Below are 19,735 nucleotides of genomic sequence, written 5' to 3' on the forward strand. Positions count from 1 at the left end.
CCTCATGATACATATCTCTCTTGTCTTCGGAACAAAAAATTAACCACCCCTTTAATTATCATGTAAGAATATGATTCAAATAATCGTTTGGTATTTTTGTTTTGAAAGTCACTAATAATTATAATTGTTTTAGAAAGTAGAAGGTACGCTCGGGCACGGAGGAAGAGAGACCATAGACGTCGTGCTCAGAACCAGGTTTGAAGAGAAAACGTTGATCCGATTCCGAATTTGCAAATTAGAATAGAATTCTTCTTCCTTCCCTTTGGTTCCCGTATCAGTATCAAAGTCCAGGACGATGTCGTTTGGGTCCTCTCTGTTGTCTCATTCGCATGCCCTTCGATTCTTGTCCAACAACAACAGAAACAGAACCTCCCGCTTCAAAGCCACTGCCAAAGTTCCCGATTTCCTCTCTGCAGATTGGTAACTATTCTTCTTCCGTTCCTCACCACAATCCTCCCTTTTTTTTAATATATATATATATATATATATATATTCATTCCAATTTGCAGGTTTGAATCGCGCAAGAAAATACCCTTTGGACCACGATTAGATGTAACCACTAACCCCAATCCTCTTTTTCTTTTTTTCTTTTTTAGTTTTGCTAAATGAATGTTTGGTATAGTTTAGTGCAGAAGATGCGGTGCATTACCAGCTTGAAGCCTTGAAGTATAATGACCAGCCTCGTCCAGACTATGGAATCGAGGTTATGTACAGGTTTGCTGGATTTGATCCCTTTGAAAGGTCTCCCTATTTTGGCCCTTTCTTTGATTTGGGCCAGGTTAGTACTCATAATCTTCATATTCTCTTTTTAATTTGTTATTAATTAATTAATAGATACATACTGTTACTGAGATATGTTAATGTTGAAATTGATGCTAATCCGTACAACTATTCTCGTGTGTGTTCAGTTTGAACGGTTTAGGCGAATTTTTCACCATTCTACTTATCGGGTCTTACTAGGTCACAAGGAGAGAAAGATCATGAGCACTTTGTTCGTCGAGGAGGTACAATGTTTTGTTTTTCTTCATCATCTTTTTTCCAAGTTTTTCTCTGTTGTCTAAACTGAAATTATGGGTTGATGAACTTCATGCAGAACAAATACAAGCAGCGGGTTTGGATTCGTGGAAGTCGACCAGAGGAAGAGGAGATATTTCAACTTACAATGGTTCAGGTTTGATCATAATTTCTTCTACTACTTCATAGTTCATATCATAGTCATAATTGTCATGCCATTTAATATGTGTTTGTTTGGTTCAGTTTATTTGCAAAAAATTATGCCTTTTTTATTTGTTTGGAAAATAAGTAACAATGATATGTAGTTAAGGCAGTTTGTGAACTGGGGATTGCTGCAGGAATGGTGTTTAATTTTGATAGTACCTTTCTTAATAGATATTTGAGTTGTTGATTTCATAAATTTAGTATATATCATTAGTTGCCTGTTGTTATCTGTTTGATTTAATTTAATTTAACCCAAGTATGTATCTCATCTTTGTTTGTCACTGGCAGAAGGTTGGAGGATGCTGGGATGGTTACTGGTTAACAGAGTCTCTGCTTCACGATACGGATACATTTGCCGGTGGATTAGCATATTGAAAGTCATCTAATGCAGGAATCAGGCTCGTGAGGTTCCACTGTCAAAAGCATGAAATGATCTGCATTCCTGCAACTACTATCCTAATCTGTAAAATTTGTGTACATATGTAAGAAATTCAGCTGTTAATATGTGTATATAATTGGTCCTCGCTAATCAAATGTAAACATTCTTGTATATTTTGCTGAATGTTGCAGGAGCTAGCATACTTTAATGCTTATGCTCACATCTGTATACTTGTGCACTGTACACACCATCTTGTGCGTCGTCTGATTCATTTATACTACAGAATGGTTCAAAATCTCTTGGCCCTTGGTTAATCAAAACCTTAACTTATCCTTTGACCTTTTGGAGCTCAAAGTTGTAGAATGGTTTCAAAGTTTTATATTACCTTTTCGTGGTACTCTTTTTCAATCGTGTTGATATCTGACAACACTGAGAATGTGAGCAACCTAGATTGCAGGGAATTGTATGGCATTAATAGAAATTACATCACAGCACACCATGTATGTACAAAATATGTGTATGAGCTAGAAATTAAAATTGTATCGTTTGCAATTGCTTGCCGAAAGATGCAAACAGCTGCGTGAGACAGATTCTAATTGACACTGGGGTGTGTGATTCTGTTTTCATCATCACCTCATTGGATGCGACTAAGACAGATAAAACACGGTGGCACACGTTTGTGTGGTGCTAGAATCAGTTCTGCCAATTCAGAAGCTACATCACGTGGCTGTTCTTCTGTTTAGTTGTGTGAAGACGGGTCAAAGATGGCCCAACTAACCAACAAGAAACCAAACAAGTGCAACTAACTAAAGCGACACCATTCAAATACTACCAAAATCACACTGCTTATTGCCTAATTACTCTTCTTTTTTAGTATTTTTGTTTTTAATTTCAGCCTATATCATTATCACATTCCCTTTCACACGTATTGGACACTTCACGTTCCGTTTTCAACACATCCCGTTTCACTTTCTCAAAATTATAATCAGGGTTTTAAGACATTTACATAAGGATATTCTCCAATCAAGATATTAATCACCATATGTAGCTGGGATATTCTCTAATATTTGATTCCTGAAGACACACAAGCCTTTGTAACAATTCAACTGTAAGCGATACAAACTAAAGGTGCAGTGAAGACCAGTAACTATATGCAGAATTTTACATTAGTAAAAGCATGGGTAAACTTAGAAGACTTTAATCGCTACAAGTGCAAAAACACGAGGACCATGCCTGTTGGTTGAACAGACATGATAATTCCCACAATACAACCAAGTATTCCAAGCACGCCACCAAAGACCTGAATCACAAGAATCTTGGAAAGAGAGAGGAGTTATGAGCATGTGACATTACACAACTACTTGCAATTATTTGTATGCTAACCTACATATGATCATGAAGCATTGCACTAAATCAGTTCAAACATATGTCAATGATACGGTCATGCAGGTACTGGCCAAGATGAAGATCACATTCGTTGGCAGTATCATAACAAAATCCCAAGTTGTAATTACTAACTTCATGTTGAATACTTGGAACCAACAATGACATCAACAGTGACTTGAGAAGGGCAAAATCTCTACCTGAAGGGTACAAGTACATAAATCCCTTGAGAAAAGAAAAAAAATGTATCATGAAAGGCTAATCATCAAAACAGAAGAAACAAAAGAGAGATGGAGGGAAAGCCTTGAGGTGGTGCTGGCTTGGAAGATTCCATAGCCCACTCTTCTGGTGCTTCCAGCCCATCACCCTTTAAGGCTTGTGAACAACAGGGACCCAAAAACAAAAGAAAATTTTCCGAAGGGGGTTTTGCTATTTCCTCCTCGTATTTGCTAAGCTCACCTCTAACTTTTTTCAATTTTTCTTACAGAAGTACCCTTCACAATAATTAGTTTTTGTTGTGTATCTAGACAAGATTTGTCTACATATACAACAGAAATATATTTATGTTGTATATCTCGCAAGATCTTATCTAAATGCATTACCTGATGGAAATATATTTCCATCATATATCTCGACAAATCTTATTAAGATACACAATGGGCCATGTTATTCAATGAAAATTGGTTTTCATATATATTAAACTTATTCATGAATCGAATGGAACTATATAAAACTCCAGTTGTTTAACATATTATATTTAAAATTATAAAAATGATTTAATTATTATTAATTTAACTGTAGTTGAATGATTGAATCTTGAACTAATACCTTCTTCTTCATTGATTGAATGGAAAATCTAATTTTATAAACATTGATTTGCCTCATTTGTCGAGGGCCACTAATGAAATGTGAGATTTCCTTGGAGGGGAAGGTCTAGCTCTAAAAAGCCCAGCTAGCTAGAGGTTGTCATCATGTACGCAATCTTAAATGATTGAGCATTGGGACAGAGCTTGCCATGTACTTTACTACCAATGCTCATATTTCCCCTGTTGATTGTGTCTCCCTTTCTATCTTTATATCAACTTTCCAAGTTGTTGACCATGTCCATGTACAAAGGATCATAGCTGCTCTTTTCTTTTTTCTTTCTGTTGTGCTTCTCACCTTACCTGTCGTATTATTTATAAGTTATGTATATGTGCTGTCTATTTCTTAATCCATATATACATGTATTGTGTATATAACTCATATGATTATGATGATAAAATATTGTAATAAGTCAACTTGCGGAATATATAGTTGGAGGGCGTTAATGTTCCTGCTCTCAAAAAGAATAAAGAGAAAATTAAATGTATTACCTATATATAGGAAGCATACTTTTATGTTTTATACCAAGATAAAACATTGCTTGAAAAGAAAAGTAAAATGGTATAAATATTAACGTGTATATATATATATATATATATATATATATATATATACACGTTGTATATAAAGTGTATGATTGTGATAAGATGTTATAATGAATCAACCAAAAGGGAATATAGTTGGAGGACGTTAATGTACCTACTACTAAAAGTAATAAGAAAAAATGCACTACCTAGAGAGTAGACTTTTATAGTTTTTTAATTATAAAGTAGTTTGAAAAAACAGAAAAAAATAATAATAGTATTAATAGGTTAATATATATTGCTTGGAAGGCAATTAATTATCCTAACCGTTGGACTGCTGACGCTATTTTGTTAGCATTTAATTGAAATACGGCTTTATTATTATATCCAAACAGACCTAAGCAGATTATTAAACAATGGTTTATATAATTATTAGTATCTAACTTTTTAAAACCCAGTTGTTAATTTTATTTTATGCAGTAATACTGCATTTGATTCTCCTGCTTGATGCTTTCTCAAGCCATTGTCAAAATGGAACAAAAGTAGTTAACTAGCTAGTGCCACTAAAATGATATCATATTTTGTTTGTATCCTAATGTTCTAGTTAGCATTTTCTTTCTTTTTTTATAAAACTAGTTAGCATTTTCAACGAATCACTAACGCATGCATGGAATATGCTATCATAAAATTCCCGATTTCGGCCCAATACCTTGATGGCTTGATAAAATCAAACTCTTCTTTTCCATGATAGGGATTGATGATCTGCCTGGCTAACTATCTCTTTTATGTGGCCAATAACAATAATTCTTTTGGAAACAGAAAAAAACAAAGCAAAACTTTTCCATCTGAACTGCTGTTTAATTAATTTAAAAAAATGACAAACATCAACGTAACTTACCTCACTTATATGTCATATCAGTTGTTTTAGTCACAATTCATTAGTTCAAAAGCATATTTGTAACTCAAGGAACTGGATTCTCTTCCTCCCAAGTTTGTATTATCCTCCCAATTTTTTTAAAAAAAGAGTTAGCCTAACTAGTTAACACATTTCTATCAAAATATGGTCTGCACAAAATACACATCATCTTTCCTCAGTCATCCCCCGCACATTGAAAATAAACTAGAGCTTGCTTTTGTCTCTACCAAATTAGATTAAAGTTCTTCAAGAAATTATTGTCTCTAATTTAATTATTAATTATAGCTTATTCTTAAACCAAACTAGAAGTATGTTCACCCATCAAATAATATGTATACATTTATTAACCTAGTTTAAAGTTCTTCACATTTATCTTCGTACATTTATCTTTATACATATATTAAAATGATCGATATGTAAGTCTAGTAATAAGTTACCGAATCAAATACACAAATCAAATGATTGTTTAGGTTGAGCAGTTTATCAAAATGAGGCTTATATGAAGCAAATACACAAAACATTATTTTTCCATATTATTAATTTTACAGATGAATTTGACCGTCTATTATAATTTAAAAATTAAATTCATTAACAATTTATAACTTTAGGAACTATTTTGTAATTTTATTAAATTTAAGGACCAATTTAATTAATTATTACCATTTTAGAAACTAGATTGGGGAATTACTCAAACATTTAAACTTATTTTTACTTATAACTTTATTTATTTATTTATCTGGGTGATAATTATTCACTTATGACATAAAAAAAAGGTTTTGCACGCGCGGGTATATGTTAAATTTAAACAATATATAATTAATAAAAATAATCCTCTTTATTTTTTTTAAAGCTAGGAAGGCACATTTAATTAATAAAGAAATGTCAATCACAAGATGTGTCCAAGAAACATTGTATTTTTGCTGCTAAATGCTTGGGATATATAAAATTAAGAAAGAGACCTAATGAGTATAGTTCAGCCGATATAACAATTTAGTTTGTAAAAAAATATATAAATTTGATTTTTAAAAAATATCAAAAATTAGTTACAGTTCAAAAGATTAAAATTTATAAAATACCTTAAAATCTTACAAGAGAATCAATCATTCTATATTTAACCATTTTTATTGTTTTTTTACAAAAGAACATAATTGACCCCTATAATCTAATACGGATCTGATTTTTCTTTGTTATCTTTTTTTTAATTTGTCTTTATGTTATTCATTCAAAATAAAATTGCATAACAGTTATATTAATATTTATTTTGTGTTAATATTTAATCATAAATTCACTTCATAAAAATCATAAAAACGATACCATTTTAAAAAAATAACACAAGAATAACTTAAAAGAGACAGAAGTGAAGTCAATCTCCATCTAATACACCTATGCTGCCTTGTTTCCCCGATTTAAGAATGCCACTGTAATGGCACGCATCCCCCTCCACCCAAAAACGTGCAGTATGATATCTTTATGCTGCAGTGCTAATCAATGAGGATTCATAACCCAACAACACTGCCACATGTCAACATTTTTCTTTTACTGTCCCGTGCCTCTCTATTTAAATAATTAAACACCTTTTGGACGAGACTAATATTTGTTTTTAAGATACTAACATCGATCCTCAAGTACTGTTGCTTTATTGCAGGATTTATCTTCGTACAGACCCTTTCAATTGCCTAAACTGAAAGCTTTTTGCTTGTCGATAGATCTCATATTTTAAATATTAATTAATCCTATATATATAATAATACGCGTGCGTTTGTAATTCGTCTCATCACTTCTGATGAAATATTTTAATTAATTAGTTATCTGTGAGGTAAATTAATCATGAAGGTGATCCATGACACATTAACATTATTTTAGGTCAAGCAAAGCCCAACCCAGCACATGCACATGAATGTGGGGGGAATACGTAGAATAATACTAAGAGAAGTAATATATAGTAAGTATGATGATATATACCCGTTGACCCATGAACCAAAAGATCTTTTCCGGATCCATGGGGTTTTTTGGTACACATGGGTATCTCTTTCATCCTAGATCCACACAACTCATCTTCCCTTTATGATTTGAATCCACATCCTACAACATTGTGCCAATTACATGTATAGCTATTCTCTTCCAGGTGGAAAATATTATGTCATGGGACACACTGTTCCATTTAAATATTAACAATTATGTCAAGTCAAATGTATTCCGGTTTGTTTCGAACCAAATATATATCACATTTTTGCAAATGTATAAATGTATATAGATTATATGAATATACTGTAGCATATTTTATTGTCTTATTTTTGTGATATAATAACAAGTGAAGTAAGAAATGACGCAAATTCGCTGCTGCTGATCTCCAACAACTTTCCTCTGCAACAAAATTTGTCTTCTATCACTTCTTTGTTGTCTGATTGGTTAACGTGTGCTGTTTTGTGTTAGGCTGTTCATATTCAAAGATACAGTAGAAAGGAGTTTTTTCTTATATGATATGATATCCTTTGAATCTTGACTATTATAACTTAAATATAATAATTAAAAATTAAGAAATTAATTTTAAATATCAATACTAAAAAATTACTAAAAATTAAATTAATTACCCAAACATATAAATTTGCTATAATAGTGTGAGGAGGAAACATACATGTTAAAATCAGATCAGATCATTCCGTTAATTAGAAAAATCGAAACATTTATCATCCAAGAGTTTTGAAAAATCGAAACATCCATGATTAGAAAAAATTAATCAAGAACAAGTCAAATCGATATAAAATCAACAAAAATTACTGTTGAACCAATATAGAGAACCAGTATTGAACCAATCTTTATAAAAAAAATATATATTTCTTAATTTTTATGTAGTCTTAAATATTTTAAAGATAAATAAAAATACATACTAAATATTTCACATAAGCATCAATTATTTTCTTAACTATTATTAGTTTTTATATTATGAAACATATAATTTATTCATTTACATTAATTTATAATTTTTTAATCCTAATTTTTATAATTCTATATTATTTTATTATTAAAAATATAAAATCGATGAAATCACAATTCAGCTATAATTGAATTGTTAAACTTTAAATCAGTATCTTCGTTGATGCAATCATTGGTCCAATTTTAAAATTATTTGAGAGAAAGTCATTCTTTAATTGCTTCCGCATATTATGTATTTTGCTTAAGCAACCATCCTCTTTATAGAATAAAATATGTGAGGTCGGCAAACTAGTTCTGCTTATAATTTGGGAGTTCCATTTACAGATGGATATTTGCACTTGTTATTGGCAGGACCAAACTTCGAAGCCAATCTTCCCGAATCTAGAAAACCATACTTTTAAAAACATTTATCATCCATTTTTTCGTATAAAAAAAATAAAACTATATAATATTTCCTTTTCTTCTGTTGATTTTATTTTATTTTTAATTGAGAGAATCCAAATTTTATTAAATACCATCAAATTTCTTGGGTTCTTGGGTTCTGTATTCTAAGTAGATATCCCCGTCTATTGCTTTATTACTAGCAAAAATGATTAATAGATTCCGGTTGAACATTTTATTTTATAGTTCAAGTCAGAACATTAATCAATTAAGAGGATCCATTCTTTATAGCACACCCATTATATATTTACACGAGACAACTTTTATATTTTCAGAAAATTAATAACATATGTCGTAGAAATTAGTCAAGATCATATAATTCCAAACAACAATAATTTTTCAGGTGACTTAATTGTATTCACAACAACTTGAAAATGAAAGAGATGAATTTCATGATTTTATGATGTTCAATTCTTTCTAAATGTAACACTTCCAACTTGTATATAGATAAGAGATTAAAGAAATGAATTGATACTACTTATATTAACAAAATACATCTATTTTTCGATAACTTATCACTTAAAAATTTCATAATTAAGTATGTTTGATTTGAAGTAGTTATGATATGGATGACTTTTTGAAAAGTTTCCCAAGCATATGAGTGAGGATAAAACACACAGAAAAGTCTCATATTAGTTTATGGAGAAAGTAAATGATCTTGGGAGCAATCAAGCAGTGTTAGAGTGATTGATTGTCGAGATCTTGAAAAGGATTAGATACAGAAGGTTCTATCCAACAAGAATGTTGAATGAAGTATCATCACGTGAAATATCAATGTGAGAATCATCAAAAAGTAGAAAATCATTGACGTTGCATTTGGTCGTACATATTGTTGGAGGGAGATTAGTTAAGATAAGTAGTAGCTTTATTTGATACTTTTTTTTTTGTTTTTATTCCTTTTTTTTTTTAATTTCATGAATACTTTACACGAATATTATGATAGAAGAAAATAATATGAAAGAGAGAAGATTTGATTGTTAACTACTAAATTAACAATAATTGAAAAAAAAAACTATTTAACAAAAAAAAAGAAGGAAAATTTGATTTAGAATGCATTTGATTGTGCTAAATAATAATCGTGGACTTGTTTAAACTTGATTACAATTTTAGTATTTAATATGTCCAAAATAAAATATTTATTTTAAATACATCTACCTGTAAAAAAAAGAAAGAAAATATACATTAAAATCATTCATTTTTTATTCAGATAGCTATTTTTTTTTTGAGACAATTCTATTTAATGCTCAGACATTAAATATATGAACACTTCTTTTTAGGTATATTGATTCAATAACTAATCGAATATGCTACAACAAAACTTGTCATTATTCCTATAAAAAGAAAAAATGTTAATTACAAAGTGTGAAACATTATTATAATGTCATTTTATCATAATCTATTATATATGATAAATTTATTTATTTTTATGATAATTATTTTAAAAATTATATTAACCATAATTTGTAATTAGATAACAGGATTTTACATCTATTAATGCACGAAGATTAAACTCTTATATAAATCTCATTGATTTCATTTTTATATCTTCCCCACTGTCAACATATTAGTGACTAACGTGAGAGGTTTCAAATGGGTATGATTTTGAGGACCTGTCCTCTTCAATAAGAAATGCACATTATTGAGCCAACAGAGAAGATTGCATGTAGGATTGACTGAGAGCCCTTCCAGCACTATATAAGTAGGTGCCCCCATTCCTAAAGTTCCATCAATCCTCTTCTACCTGTTGCTACAACAGAAAGAGAGGACACAACACAACCATTTATGTGACTTATCACCTCATTCTTAAACCAGGAATAAGCCATTCAATAGTTGCATTTATTGCATATGACAAGCTTATAATACATTAATCATATATCAGAATTAACTTGATTGCATAAATTGAAAGGGAAAGGTGGAGATGGAAAGTGGTGAACTGAGAGTGGCAAGTGCACGCATAGGGAGCTCCAGCGTGTGGAGGAGCAGTGGTGGCGTTGATGTGTTTTCAGGGTCTTCAAGAAGGGATGATGATGAACAAGAGCTTAAATGGGCTGCAATTGAGAAACTCCCCACTTATCTACGTATGACTAGGGGCATTCTCACCGAGGCTGAAGGCCAACCTACAGAGATTGATATAAACAAACTCTGTCCACTTCAGAGGAAGAACTTGGTGGAGAGGCTCGTCAAGATTGCAGAACAAGACAATGAGAAGTTCTTGTTCAAGTTAAGGGATCGCATTGATAGGTAAGCTACTAACATGTGTGTGCGCATGCATGTGCACATGTGTGTGTTTTAGTTTTGAGCTCTTAAACTTGTTGAAGAAAATTATGGATCTTTTAGGCCTTGTGTGCTTGTTGTATCGTGTATAAAGAAATTTATAACGTGTGTTGAAAGTGCAGTGTTGGACTTGAAATTCCGGCGATTGAAGTCCGTTTTGAGCACTTGAATGTTGAGGCAGAAGCTCATGTGGGAAGCAGGGCACTACCTACAATCTTTAACTTCTGCATTAATTTGTTGGAGGTAATTGTAAATGGTCTATAGATTTGGATGTTGTCACAACAGTTGTTTTTGAAGCAGAGAACACTGACAAATTCATATGTATGTGTGCATTTGCTCTCTCTTTCTGAAGGGGTTCCTCAATTCTCTTCACCTTATTCCAAGTCGAAAGAAGCCATTCACAGTTCTTGATGATGTCAGTGGAATCATCAAGCCTAAAAGGTAATAGGGTGGAGTTGACCTTTGTGGAATTGGTATGTAGGACTGTTGGGGAACTTAACTATCTTTTTCTCAATATATTTTTGTTTTGGCTTATGCAGAATGTCACTGCTTTTAGGCCCTCCAAGCTCTGGAAAGACCACATTGTTGTTGGCACTAGCTGGAAGACTTGGTAAAGATCTAAAAGTAAGGGCATATGAGATTTGCTTTTGTTTCAACAACTTCACTGATGAATTAGAATCAGAATCATTTAAGGCTTATGATTCATTCAATTCTATTGCTGATGAATTGCAGTTTTCGGGGCGAGTTTCGTATAATGGTCATGGGATGGAGGAATTTGTACCTCAGAGAACATCAGCTTACATAAGTCAAACTGATCTACACATAGGAGAAATGACAGTAAGAGAAACATTGGCCTTCTCTGCAAGGTGTCAAGGGATTGGAACCCGTAATGGTCAGTTAGCCCTTCAAAAACAACACTGCCAACCTTGATGTCTGGACTTTGAGGAATTATGTCACCTAACTTTGATTGAACGGTTTTCGATTTGTGTAACTTGCAGAGATGCTGGCGGAATTGTCAAGAAGAGAGAAGGCTGCAAACATTAAGCCAGATCCTGATCTTGATATTTATATGAAGGTGACATAAGATCAAAATTAAATGTTGATATAACCTCTTTTGCAGTTTTTCGAATTAATTCCACTATGAATATGTTAGAAAAATGTAAGTGGCTAATCTAAACATATTGAATTTTCAGGCAGCAGCACTAGAAGGCCAAGAAACCAATGTTGTTACAGATTATATAATGAAGGTAGCACAGTAAATTTTGCAAATTTGTAAGGTGATTTAATTTTTTAAGAAAAAAAAAGAAGAAACTTAGTTGTTCTTGTTTCTAACATTTGGCAGATTTTGGGACTAGAAATTTGTGCTGATACCATGGTAGGGGATGACATGATTCGAGGTATTTCTGGCGGACAAAAGAAGAGAGTCACAACTGGTAAACAAAAAACTGTTGTTTGTTTTACATAAAATGATTTTATTTTTATATTTTGTGAAACTCTATAAGTGACTACCAATTACCAAGTTGATTTATTATTTGATTCCAATGAATCATAGGTGAGATGCTAGTTGGACCAGCAAGAGCACTTCTCATGGATGAAATATCAACTGGTTTAGACAGTTCTACCACATTCCAAATGGTTAATTCTTTAAGACAATCTATCCACATTCTGAATGGAACAGCTGTGATCTCTCTTCTCCAGCCAGCACCAGAAACTTACGAGTTATTTGATGATATAATTCTCCTCTCAGATGGGCAAATTGTGTATCAGGGTCCAAGGGAAAATGTTCTCGAGTTCTTTGAATACATGGGGTTCAAATGTCCAGAGAGGAAAGGAGTAGCAGATTTTTTACAAGAAGTAACTCTAAGCTTCATTGTACTTGTTTTCCTCTTTTCATCCTTAAAAGAAACACCACTCAGTTGTTCTATTTATTCATGTATATGACAGGTAACATCAAGAAAAGACCAAGAACAGTATTGGGCAAATAAAGATGAGCCATACTCCTTCGTCACTGTTAAAGAGTTTGCTGAAGCATTTCAGTCGTTTCACGTTGGTCGAAAACTCGGTGATGAACTTGCCACTCCATTTGACATGTCCAAAGGCCACCCTGCTGTGTTGACAAAAAACAAGTATGGTGTTTGCAAGAAAGAACTTCTGAAAGCCTGTGTGTCCAGAGAATTCTTACTTATGAAAAGGAATTCGTTTGTCTATATTTTCAAGATGTGGCAAGTAAGTACTGTTCTCGCTGAAATATTTTTCTCTTCCTTCCTCAATCATTAGCACTAACTAGTTCAACTAGATTAATTCATGTATGATTTCATTCATTTTCAGCTGATTTTAACGGGGTTCATAACAATGACATTGTTCCTGAGAACTGAGATGCACCGGGATACAGAAACTGATGGTGGGATCTATATGGGAGCACTGTTCTTCGTACTAATTGTGATTATGTTTAATGGATACTCCGAATTATCCATGTCCATCATGAAACTCCCAGTTTTCTATAAGCAAAGGGACCTTCTCTTTTTTCCTTGTTGGGCATACTCTCTGCCTACATGGATCCTTAAGATTCCTATCACCTTAGTGGAAGTTGGTATTTGGGTTGTGATGACTTACTATGTTATAGGATTTGATCCTAGTATTGAGAGGTGACATTCTTTTTTTTAATGTATAGACTTCAGAGTTTGCTTTGTAGTGTGCTTACTAGTAACTCTTCATGGCAGGTTCATCAAGCAATACTTTCTACTTGTTTGTATCAACCAAATGGCATCAGGACTTTTTCGATTTATGGGGGCAGTTGGGAGGAACATCATTGTTGCAAACACAGTTGGGTCATTTGCTTTACTTGCAGTTATGGTCATGGGTGGATTTATCCTATCTAGAGGTGAAGTATTAATTAATATTAACGCAGTTTATTTTTATATAAATTTAATTAGAACCATAAAGCCTAAAGATTTTGTATGCTATTATCATAAATTATTGTGTATGATAATATGATTGACTTGTGTAATACTTCCTTTAAAAGTCACAACAATGATGATTTCTAAGTAGTTGACAGGGTAATACTTTGAAAGTGTTGCACTATCTGTGTAAAAGTCTTTACATTGATAATCCATGAAAATTAAACTGTTTCAAAATATGCATGTTGCATGTTCCATGTTCCAAGGCATTTTGATATCAAAATCTCACACAGCTACCTTCTTTTTGAACCAGTTGATGTGAAGAAGTGGTGGTTGTGGGGTTACTGGTTCTCGCCCATGATGTATGGACAAAATGCTCTAGCTGTGAATGAGTTCCTTGGAAAGAGTTGGTCACATGTAAGCAATAAAATCACATTCTCATGAACGAAACATGTACGAGAATAAAAATGTGTTACTAGTGAAGAGTGTTGATCATTTTCTATAACAATATGTGAATATTTTTGCATTGCGCAGGTTCCACCTAATTCAACAGAACCATTAGGAGTAAAGGTCTTGAAGTCACGTGGGATCTTCCCTGAAGCATACTGGTATTGGATTGGAGTTGGAGCTTCCATTGGATACATGTTACTGTTCAACTTCCTTTTCCCCTTAGCTTTACATTATCTTGACCGTAAGTATCTTATAGTACACGTACCTTTCAATTTGTGAACCTGACACGGTGCTCTAACAACTGAAACATTTTGCTGCAGCATTTGGTAAACCCCAAGCTCTAATATCCGAAGAGGCCTTAGCTGAGAGAAATGCTGGCAGAAACGAACACATCATTGAATTATCATCTAGAATCAAAGGCTCTTCTGGTGGGTTACAAGTTCATTCACATGTCGCATTTTCTTTCTATGTTAACTGCATTTGTTCAAGTAGTGTATAATTTCAATGCAGATAGAGGGAATGAAAGTCGTAGAAATATGTCCTCCAGAACACTGTCAGCAAGAGTGGGTAGCATTGGTGCAAGTGAACACAACAAGAAACGAGGGATGGTTCTTCCTTTCACACCCCTTTCCATCACTTTTGATGAAATCAGATATTCGGTGGAGATGCCACAGGTACAATAATTGACTTCAAATAGAGTAGCCTTTTCTGTAATAGAGCATTAGAATAAGTCATCCTACATGCACATAGCATAAGATAGTGGCTTATGAAGGTTATAAATCAATCATAAAAAAGTGAGATTCATATGTAATCTCCCTCCTGATATATTTCCAACAGTTTCCTGGCAATGGATTAAGATTTACCTATATATATGTTTTGCAGGAAATGAAGAGCCAAGGCATTCTTGAAGATCGACTTGAACTGTTGAAGGGTGTTAATGGAGTCTTTAGGCCAGGAGTTCTTACAGCTCTAATGGGTGTAAGTGGGGCTGGTAAAACAACTCTAATGGATGTGTTATCTGGAAGAAAAACAGCAGGTTATGTTCAAGGGCAAATCACTATATCTGGGTACCCTAAAAAGCAAGAAACGTTTGCGCGCATAGCAGGATACTGTGAGCAGACTGATATCCACTCTCCCCATGTTACAGTCTATGAGTCTTTGGTTTATTCTGCATGGCTTCGGTTACCCCCTGAGGTTGATTCTGTCACCAGACAGGTAAACTTTTGAAATTGGATCATACATAGTATATTAACAGACAACAAAAGTTGGATAATCCAATCACTGATAGAAATGTGGAAATTGAGTTTTTTATTGGTTGTGCACTTGTGCCTCATAAGAACTGTGCTCGTGCTCATGCTCATGTTAGAATTGCTTACTGCACACACAACCAATGACATTGTAGTATTGTACCTTCTTCCATGTGTTCAATTCAATTTTAGTTGCTTACGAATCCTATTGATGGATTGTAGATGTTCATTGAGGAAGTTATGGAGCTGGTAGAGCTGACTTCATTAAGAGAAGCCTTGGTGGGATTGCCTGGAGTGAATGGCCTCTCCACGGAGCAGCGCAAGAGGTTAACAATTGCAGTTGAACTTGTTGCCAATCCATCTATTATATTCATGGATGAACCTACCTCTGGCCTTGATGCCAGAGCTGCTGCTATAGTAATGAGAACAGTGAGGAATACAGTTGATACCGGACGAACTGTGGTCTGCACAATCCACCAGCCTAGCATTGATATATTTGATGCTTTTGATGAGGTCAGTGGCCATTTTCCTTTTCTTAACTTACCAACAAAATTTCAGTGTCTCAAGGCTGAACATATATATTGTAATATTACAGCTACTTTTGTTGAAGCGTGGAGGTGAGGAAATATATGTGGGACCTTTAGGCCAGTGTTGTTCTCAACTGATCAATTACTTTGAGGTCTGCACCATCTCTAATTACTAACTAATTAGTGGTAAATACTTTTATCAAACAGTTTGTTCATCAAGTAAGTTGTGCTTGGTGTAGGGAATTAATGGGGTGCCAAAAATTAAAAAGGGCTATAATCCTGCTACTTGGATGTTGGAGGTTACTTCAGAAGCACAAGAAGCAGCTCTTGGACTTAACTTCGCTGAAATATACAAGAATTCTGACCTATATAGGTAGGAGCAACTTGAAATTCAAATAAAACCCCATATGAAATCATTGCTCTTTAAGCATTTGTTGCTGTTAATTAATATGCTTTTCTATGGTTAACCAATATTGCACAATTACATTCAGGAGAAACAAGGCCTTGATCAGGGAACTTAGCACACCTACAACAGGTTTCAAAGACTTGTACTTCCCCACAAAGTACTCACAGACTTTCATCACCCAATGCATGGCTTGCCTTTGGAAACAGCACCTATCATACTGGCGAAATCCCCCATATAGTGCAGTGAGACTTTTATTCACAACTATCATAGCCTTATTGTTTGGGACAATATTTTGGGATATTGGCTCCAAAAGGTACCAACATGCAACCACTGTCCTTAATTTCTTTGCATCGTTTCTAAGTTCCCTTTTTTTGTCTTTCATTTTATTACCTTTATTTATATATTCTTCTGATGCAGGCAAAGAAAACAAGATCTATTTAATGCAATGGGATCCATGTATGCTGCAGTCCTCTTCATTGGGATACAAAATGCTACATCTGTGCAACCAGTTGTAGCCATTGAGAGAACAGTCTTCTATAGAGAAAGAGCTGCTGGAATGTACTCAGCTTTACCATATGCATTTGGACAGGTACACATGAAATTGCTCATGTAATGACTAAAGAATATTAACAATTAATTAACAAAGAGTTCTCTTAGTTAGAACACTAATTATGATGTTGAATGAAAATGAATATTGTCAACTCACTCCACATTTGAAATATTCAGGTTGCTATTGAGATCCCATACATATTCATACAAACCCTCGTGTATGGAGTCATAGTGTATGCTATGATTGGGTTTGATTGGACGTTCAGCAAGTTCTTTTGGTATCTCTTCTTCATGTTCTTTACCTTTTTATACTTCACGTTTTATGGCATGATGGCTGTGGGTCTTACCCCGGATCACAACGTAGCTACTATAGTTTCCTTTGGGTTCTACATGATATGGAACCTCTTCTCAGGATTCGTCATTCCACGAACCGTAAGTTTATGTGTCCCTTTAATTAAGGTTTAGTTACTCATTTAGTTCTTATACATGCAGTCTTTACGCCTAGAAATTACTTGTACACATACTTTTGATTTGTTTTAGTCTCTATTGTCCAAAATCAAAATTGTAGGAACTAAAACAGATTAAAAAATATATATTCCTAAAATGAGAAATTTTTAAGTGTAAATGTATAAGTATTAAAACGTAAAGATTGTGTTGGAACATATAACGAATGAGTAATTAAACCTCTTTTTAATTAACACTGAACTATGTAACTTTTAGATAGTAAGTTAGTAACTCAACTCACAAATGGTATTGTGATCCTTGTATGTGACAGAGAATGCCAGTGTGGTGGAGATGGTACTTTTGGATTTGTCCTGTGTCTTGGACCTTATATGGATTGGTTACTTCACAATTTGGTGACATAAAGGAACGTATAGATACTGGAGAGACTGTGGAAGAGTTTGTTAGGAGTTATTTTGGGTATAGAGATGACTTTGTAGGAGTAGCTGCAGCTGTGCTTGTTGGGTTTACACTGCTTTTTGGATTTACCTTTGCCTTCTCAATCAAGGCATTCAATTTCCAAAAGAGATGACCACTTTACTTTATGCAACTTGTAAATGAATGATCACATTTCTGAATTTTGTTGAACAAACGAATATATAGAAACCATAGCTACATTCTCTTTGCCATCCATCTTATCGCTACTTCTCTTGCTGCTTGTGAAAAGAGTAAAGCATAAATTAATATATAGAAGTTCTTTTGTATTAGTATTTTTAAAAAGAATTATTTTATATATAAACCTGCTAATTTTAATTTATAAAATAATTACTTTATTTTTTCCTTCTAAACATACACTTACTCAACCAAGAGATAAATGGAAAGCCAACAAAAGCAACGAAAATAATTTATGGGACATCTACCCATCTTGATCAAAATGATTTCATATTAACCAATCTGATCCATGATAACTGTACGGCCACGTGCCATTTATTTGGGAAAAGGTACTAAATTAACGATGTTACGTCACACTCACTGTTTATTATTAGTACAAGAGTGACGTCATGTGCTAATTGACTCAAAATTGAATATTGGATTTTTTTCGTTACAAAATAAATATCGGTTAATAATTGATGAAAAAGAATCATTTGAAAATCTTAAATAAAAATTAATGAAAGAATGAAATAGAATATATAAAAACAAAAAATAAAAATGTATTATTTGAATAATAGAGATAAGAAAGTAGAAAATTTTATATTTGGTAATTTAAATGAGTGAAATAATAAGTGAAAAGAAATAAACTATTTGCATAAAAAAATTTATACTAATTGAAAAACAAATTTAATTCAAAAAATGTAAATCCTTTACTCTTATTCCTTCTTAACATGAAATTACCTTTTTTATTTTTTTATGTTTAAAAATTATTTAACTTTAAAAATATAAAGAAAATGTAGGATATCTTCTCCCCACTTTCACTCAAAAAGGGAGAGGGTCGGCTTTTTTTTTTTTAATCTGCAATGATATAATGGAATTTAATAATTATTGAATACTTAAATCTCTTAACCTAAGATTTTTGTTTAGCTTATCCAATAGTTTTGAGTTTGAGTCTTAATCAATAATGAAATTGTCCTAGCACCAAACCGACTCTAATGTTTTATCTTTCTCCCATATATTTTCTTTTCTTTCAAATGTAATGTTAATGTTCTTGCCTTTTAATTTCCTTACAAGTAATCCTAAATTAAACTTCAAATTAGATCATTACACAACTGTCAATTAATTTTATTAAACTATCTCCCTAAATATAATTTCCAAAAAAAATCAACAATTAAAAAATATAAAAACAATTATTGTAAAGTACAAGCACAAAAAATATCATATTATGTTGGAACCTTGAAATTTTAGCAAGAAATATATTTGATTTAAAAAAGAAAGAAAAACTACTTAATTTTCCGTACATTCTCTTTAACTAAAAAATAAAAATCATCTTGGAAGTGACTTTATTTTATAGTAGGAAAAAAAGTATGGTCTTTTGGTACAGATAAAAAAGAGTGTACCCGAAGAATGAAAGACAATATCACTAGTCAAGAAGATGTGAGCAAACGACTAGGATTCTCCCCTTTTACACACTATTATTGGAAGGGATTTAGTAATAAAAGAGACAGACACAAGTCTCGCAAGGAAATTCACCAACCTTATTTACATATAAAAATAAATAAATAAATAATCCTCTAAGCATAAAGTGTAGTCTTAACAACTTACAAAGTCTATCTTTTTCAAATAGGACATGC

At 32.8% G+C, this 19,735-nt stretch overlaps 2 protein-coding genes across 5 annotated transcripts; both read left to right on the forward strand.

The window, feature by feature from the left end:
- The first annotated feature begins 105 nt into the window (after positions 1-105).
- On the forward strand, positions 106-1,935 carry LOC114408995. 4 transcript variants are annotated; one of them, XM_028372253.1, is made up of 6 exons: positions 106-420; positions 510-552; positions 623-778; positions 909-1,004; positions 1,094-1,171; positions 1,510-1,935. In XM_028372253.1, the coding sequence occupies exons 1-6, from the start codon at positions 296-298 to the stop codon at positions 1,591-1,593; spliced, it is 582 nt and encodes a 193-aa protein (XP_028228054.1). In that variant the 5' UTR covers positions 106-295; the 3' UTR covers positions 1,594-1,935. The 4 variants fall into 4 exon arrangements, with proteins under 4 accessions (XP_028228054.1, XP_028228055.1, XP_028228053.1 ...); XM_028372252.1 differs by having other exon boundaries at positions 110-420; positions 1,507-1,935; XM_028372254.1 differs by lacking the exon at positions 510-552 and having other exon boundaries at positions 108-420; positions 628-778; positions 1,507-1,935.
- An 8,642-nt stretch (positions 1,936-10,577) lies between these two features.
- LOC114408996 (pleiotropic drug resistance protein 1-like) lies at positions 10,578-18,143 on the forward strand. Its single transcript, XM_028372257.1, has 24 exons — positions 10,578-10,900; positions 11,056-11,176; positions 11,286-11,374; positions 11,473-11,557; positions 11,666-11,825; positions 11,932-12,008; positions 12,127-12,180; positions 12,276-12,366; positions 12,486-12,787; positions 12,878-13,159; positions 13,262-13,578; positions 13,654-13,814; positions 14,144-14,247; positions 14,365-14,521; positions 14,601-14,708; positions 14,791-14,954; positions 15,163-15,495; positions 15,750-16,040; positions 16,123-16,206; positions 16,294-16,427; positions 16,546-16,773; positions 16,878-17,049; positions 17,187-17,441; positions 17,785-18,143. Exons 1-24 carry the CDS (start codon positions 10,578-10,580, stop codon positions 18,040-18,042), a joined length of 4,350 nt encoding a protein of 1,449 aa, XP_028228058.1. The 3' UTR covers positions 18,043-18,143.
- Positions 18,144-19,735: the final 1,592 nt, after the last annotated feature.

The sequence above is a fragment of the Glycine soja genome, chromosome 4, assembly GCF_004193775.1.
Source record: "Glycine soja cultivar W05 chromosome 4, ASM419377v2, whole genome shotgun sequence".
Taxonomy (NCBI): Eukaryota; Viridiplantae; Streptophyta; class Magnoliopsida; order Fabales; family Fabaceae; genus Glycine; species Glycine soja.

Bases quoted from the DNA above. Each gene is read 5' to 3' on its own strand.
- LOC114408995 (XM_028372252.1), top strand. From the start codon at position 296: ATGTCGTTTGGGTCCTCTCTGTTGTCTCATTCGCATGCCCTTCGATTC. The intron at 421-509 runs GTAACTATTCTT...TCCAATTTGCAG, and splicing joins GATTTCCTCTCTGCAGATTG to GTTTGAATCGCGCAAGAAAA. The intron at 553-622 runs GTAACCACTAAC...TGTTTGGTATAG, and splicing joins CCTTTGGACCACGATTAGAT to TTTAGTGCAGAAGATGCGGT.
- LOC114408996 (XM_028372257.1), top strand. From the start codon at position 10,578: ATGGAAAGTGGTGAACTGAGAGTGGCAAGTGCACGCATAGGGAGCTCC. The intron at 14,955-15,162 runs GTACAATAATTG...TATGTTTTGCAG, and splicing joins ATTCGGTGGAGATGCCACAG to GAAATGAAGAGCCAAGGCAT. The intron at 16,207-16,293 runs GTCTGCACCATC...TGCTTGGTGTAG, and splicing joins AACTGATCAATTACTTTGAG to GGAATTAATGGGGTGCCAAA.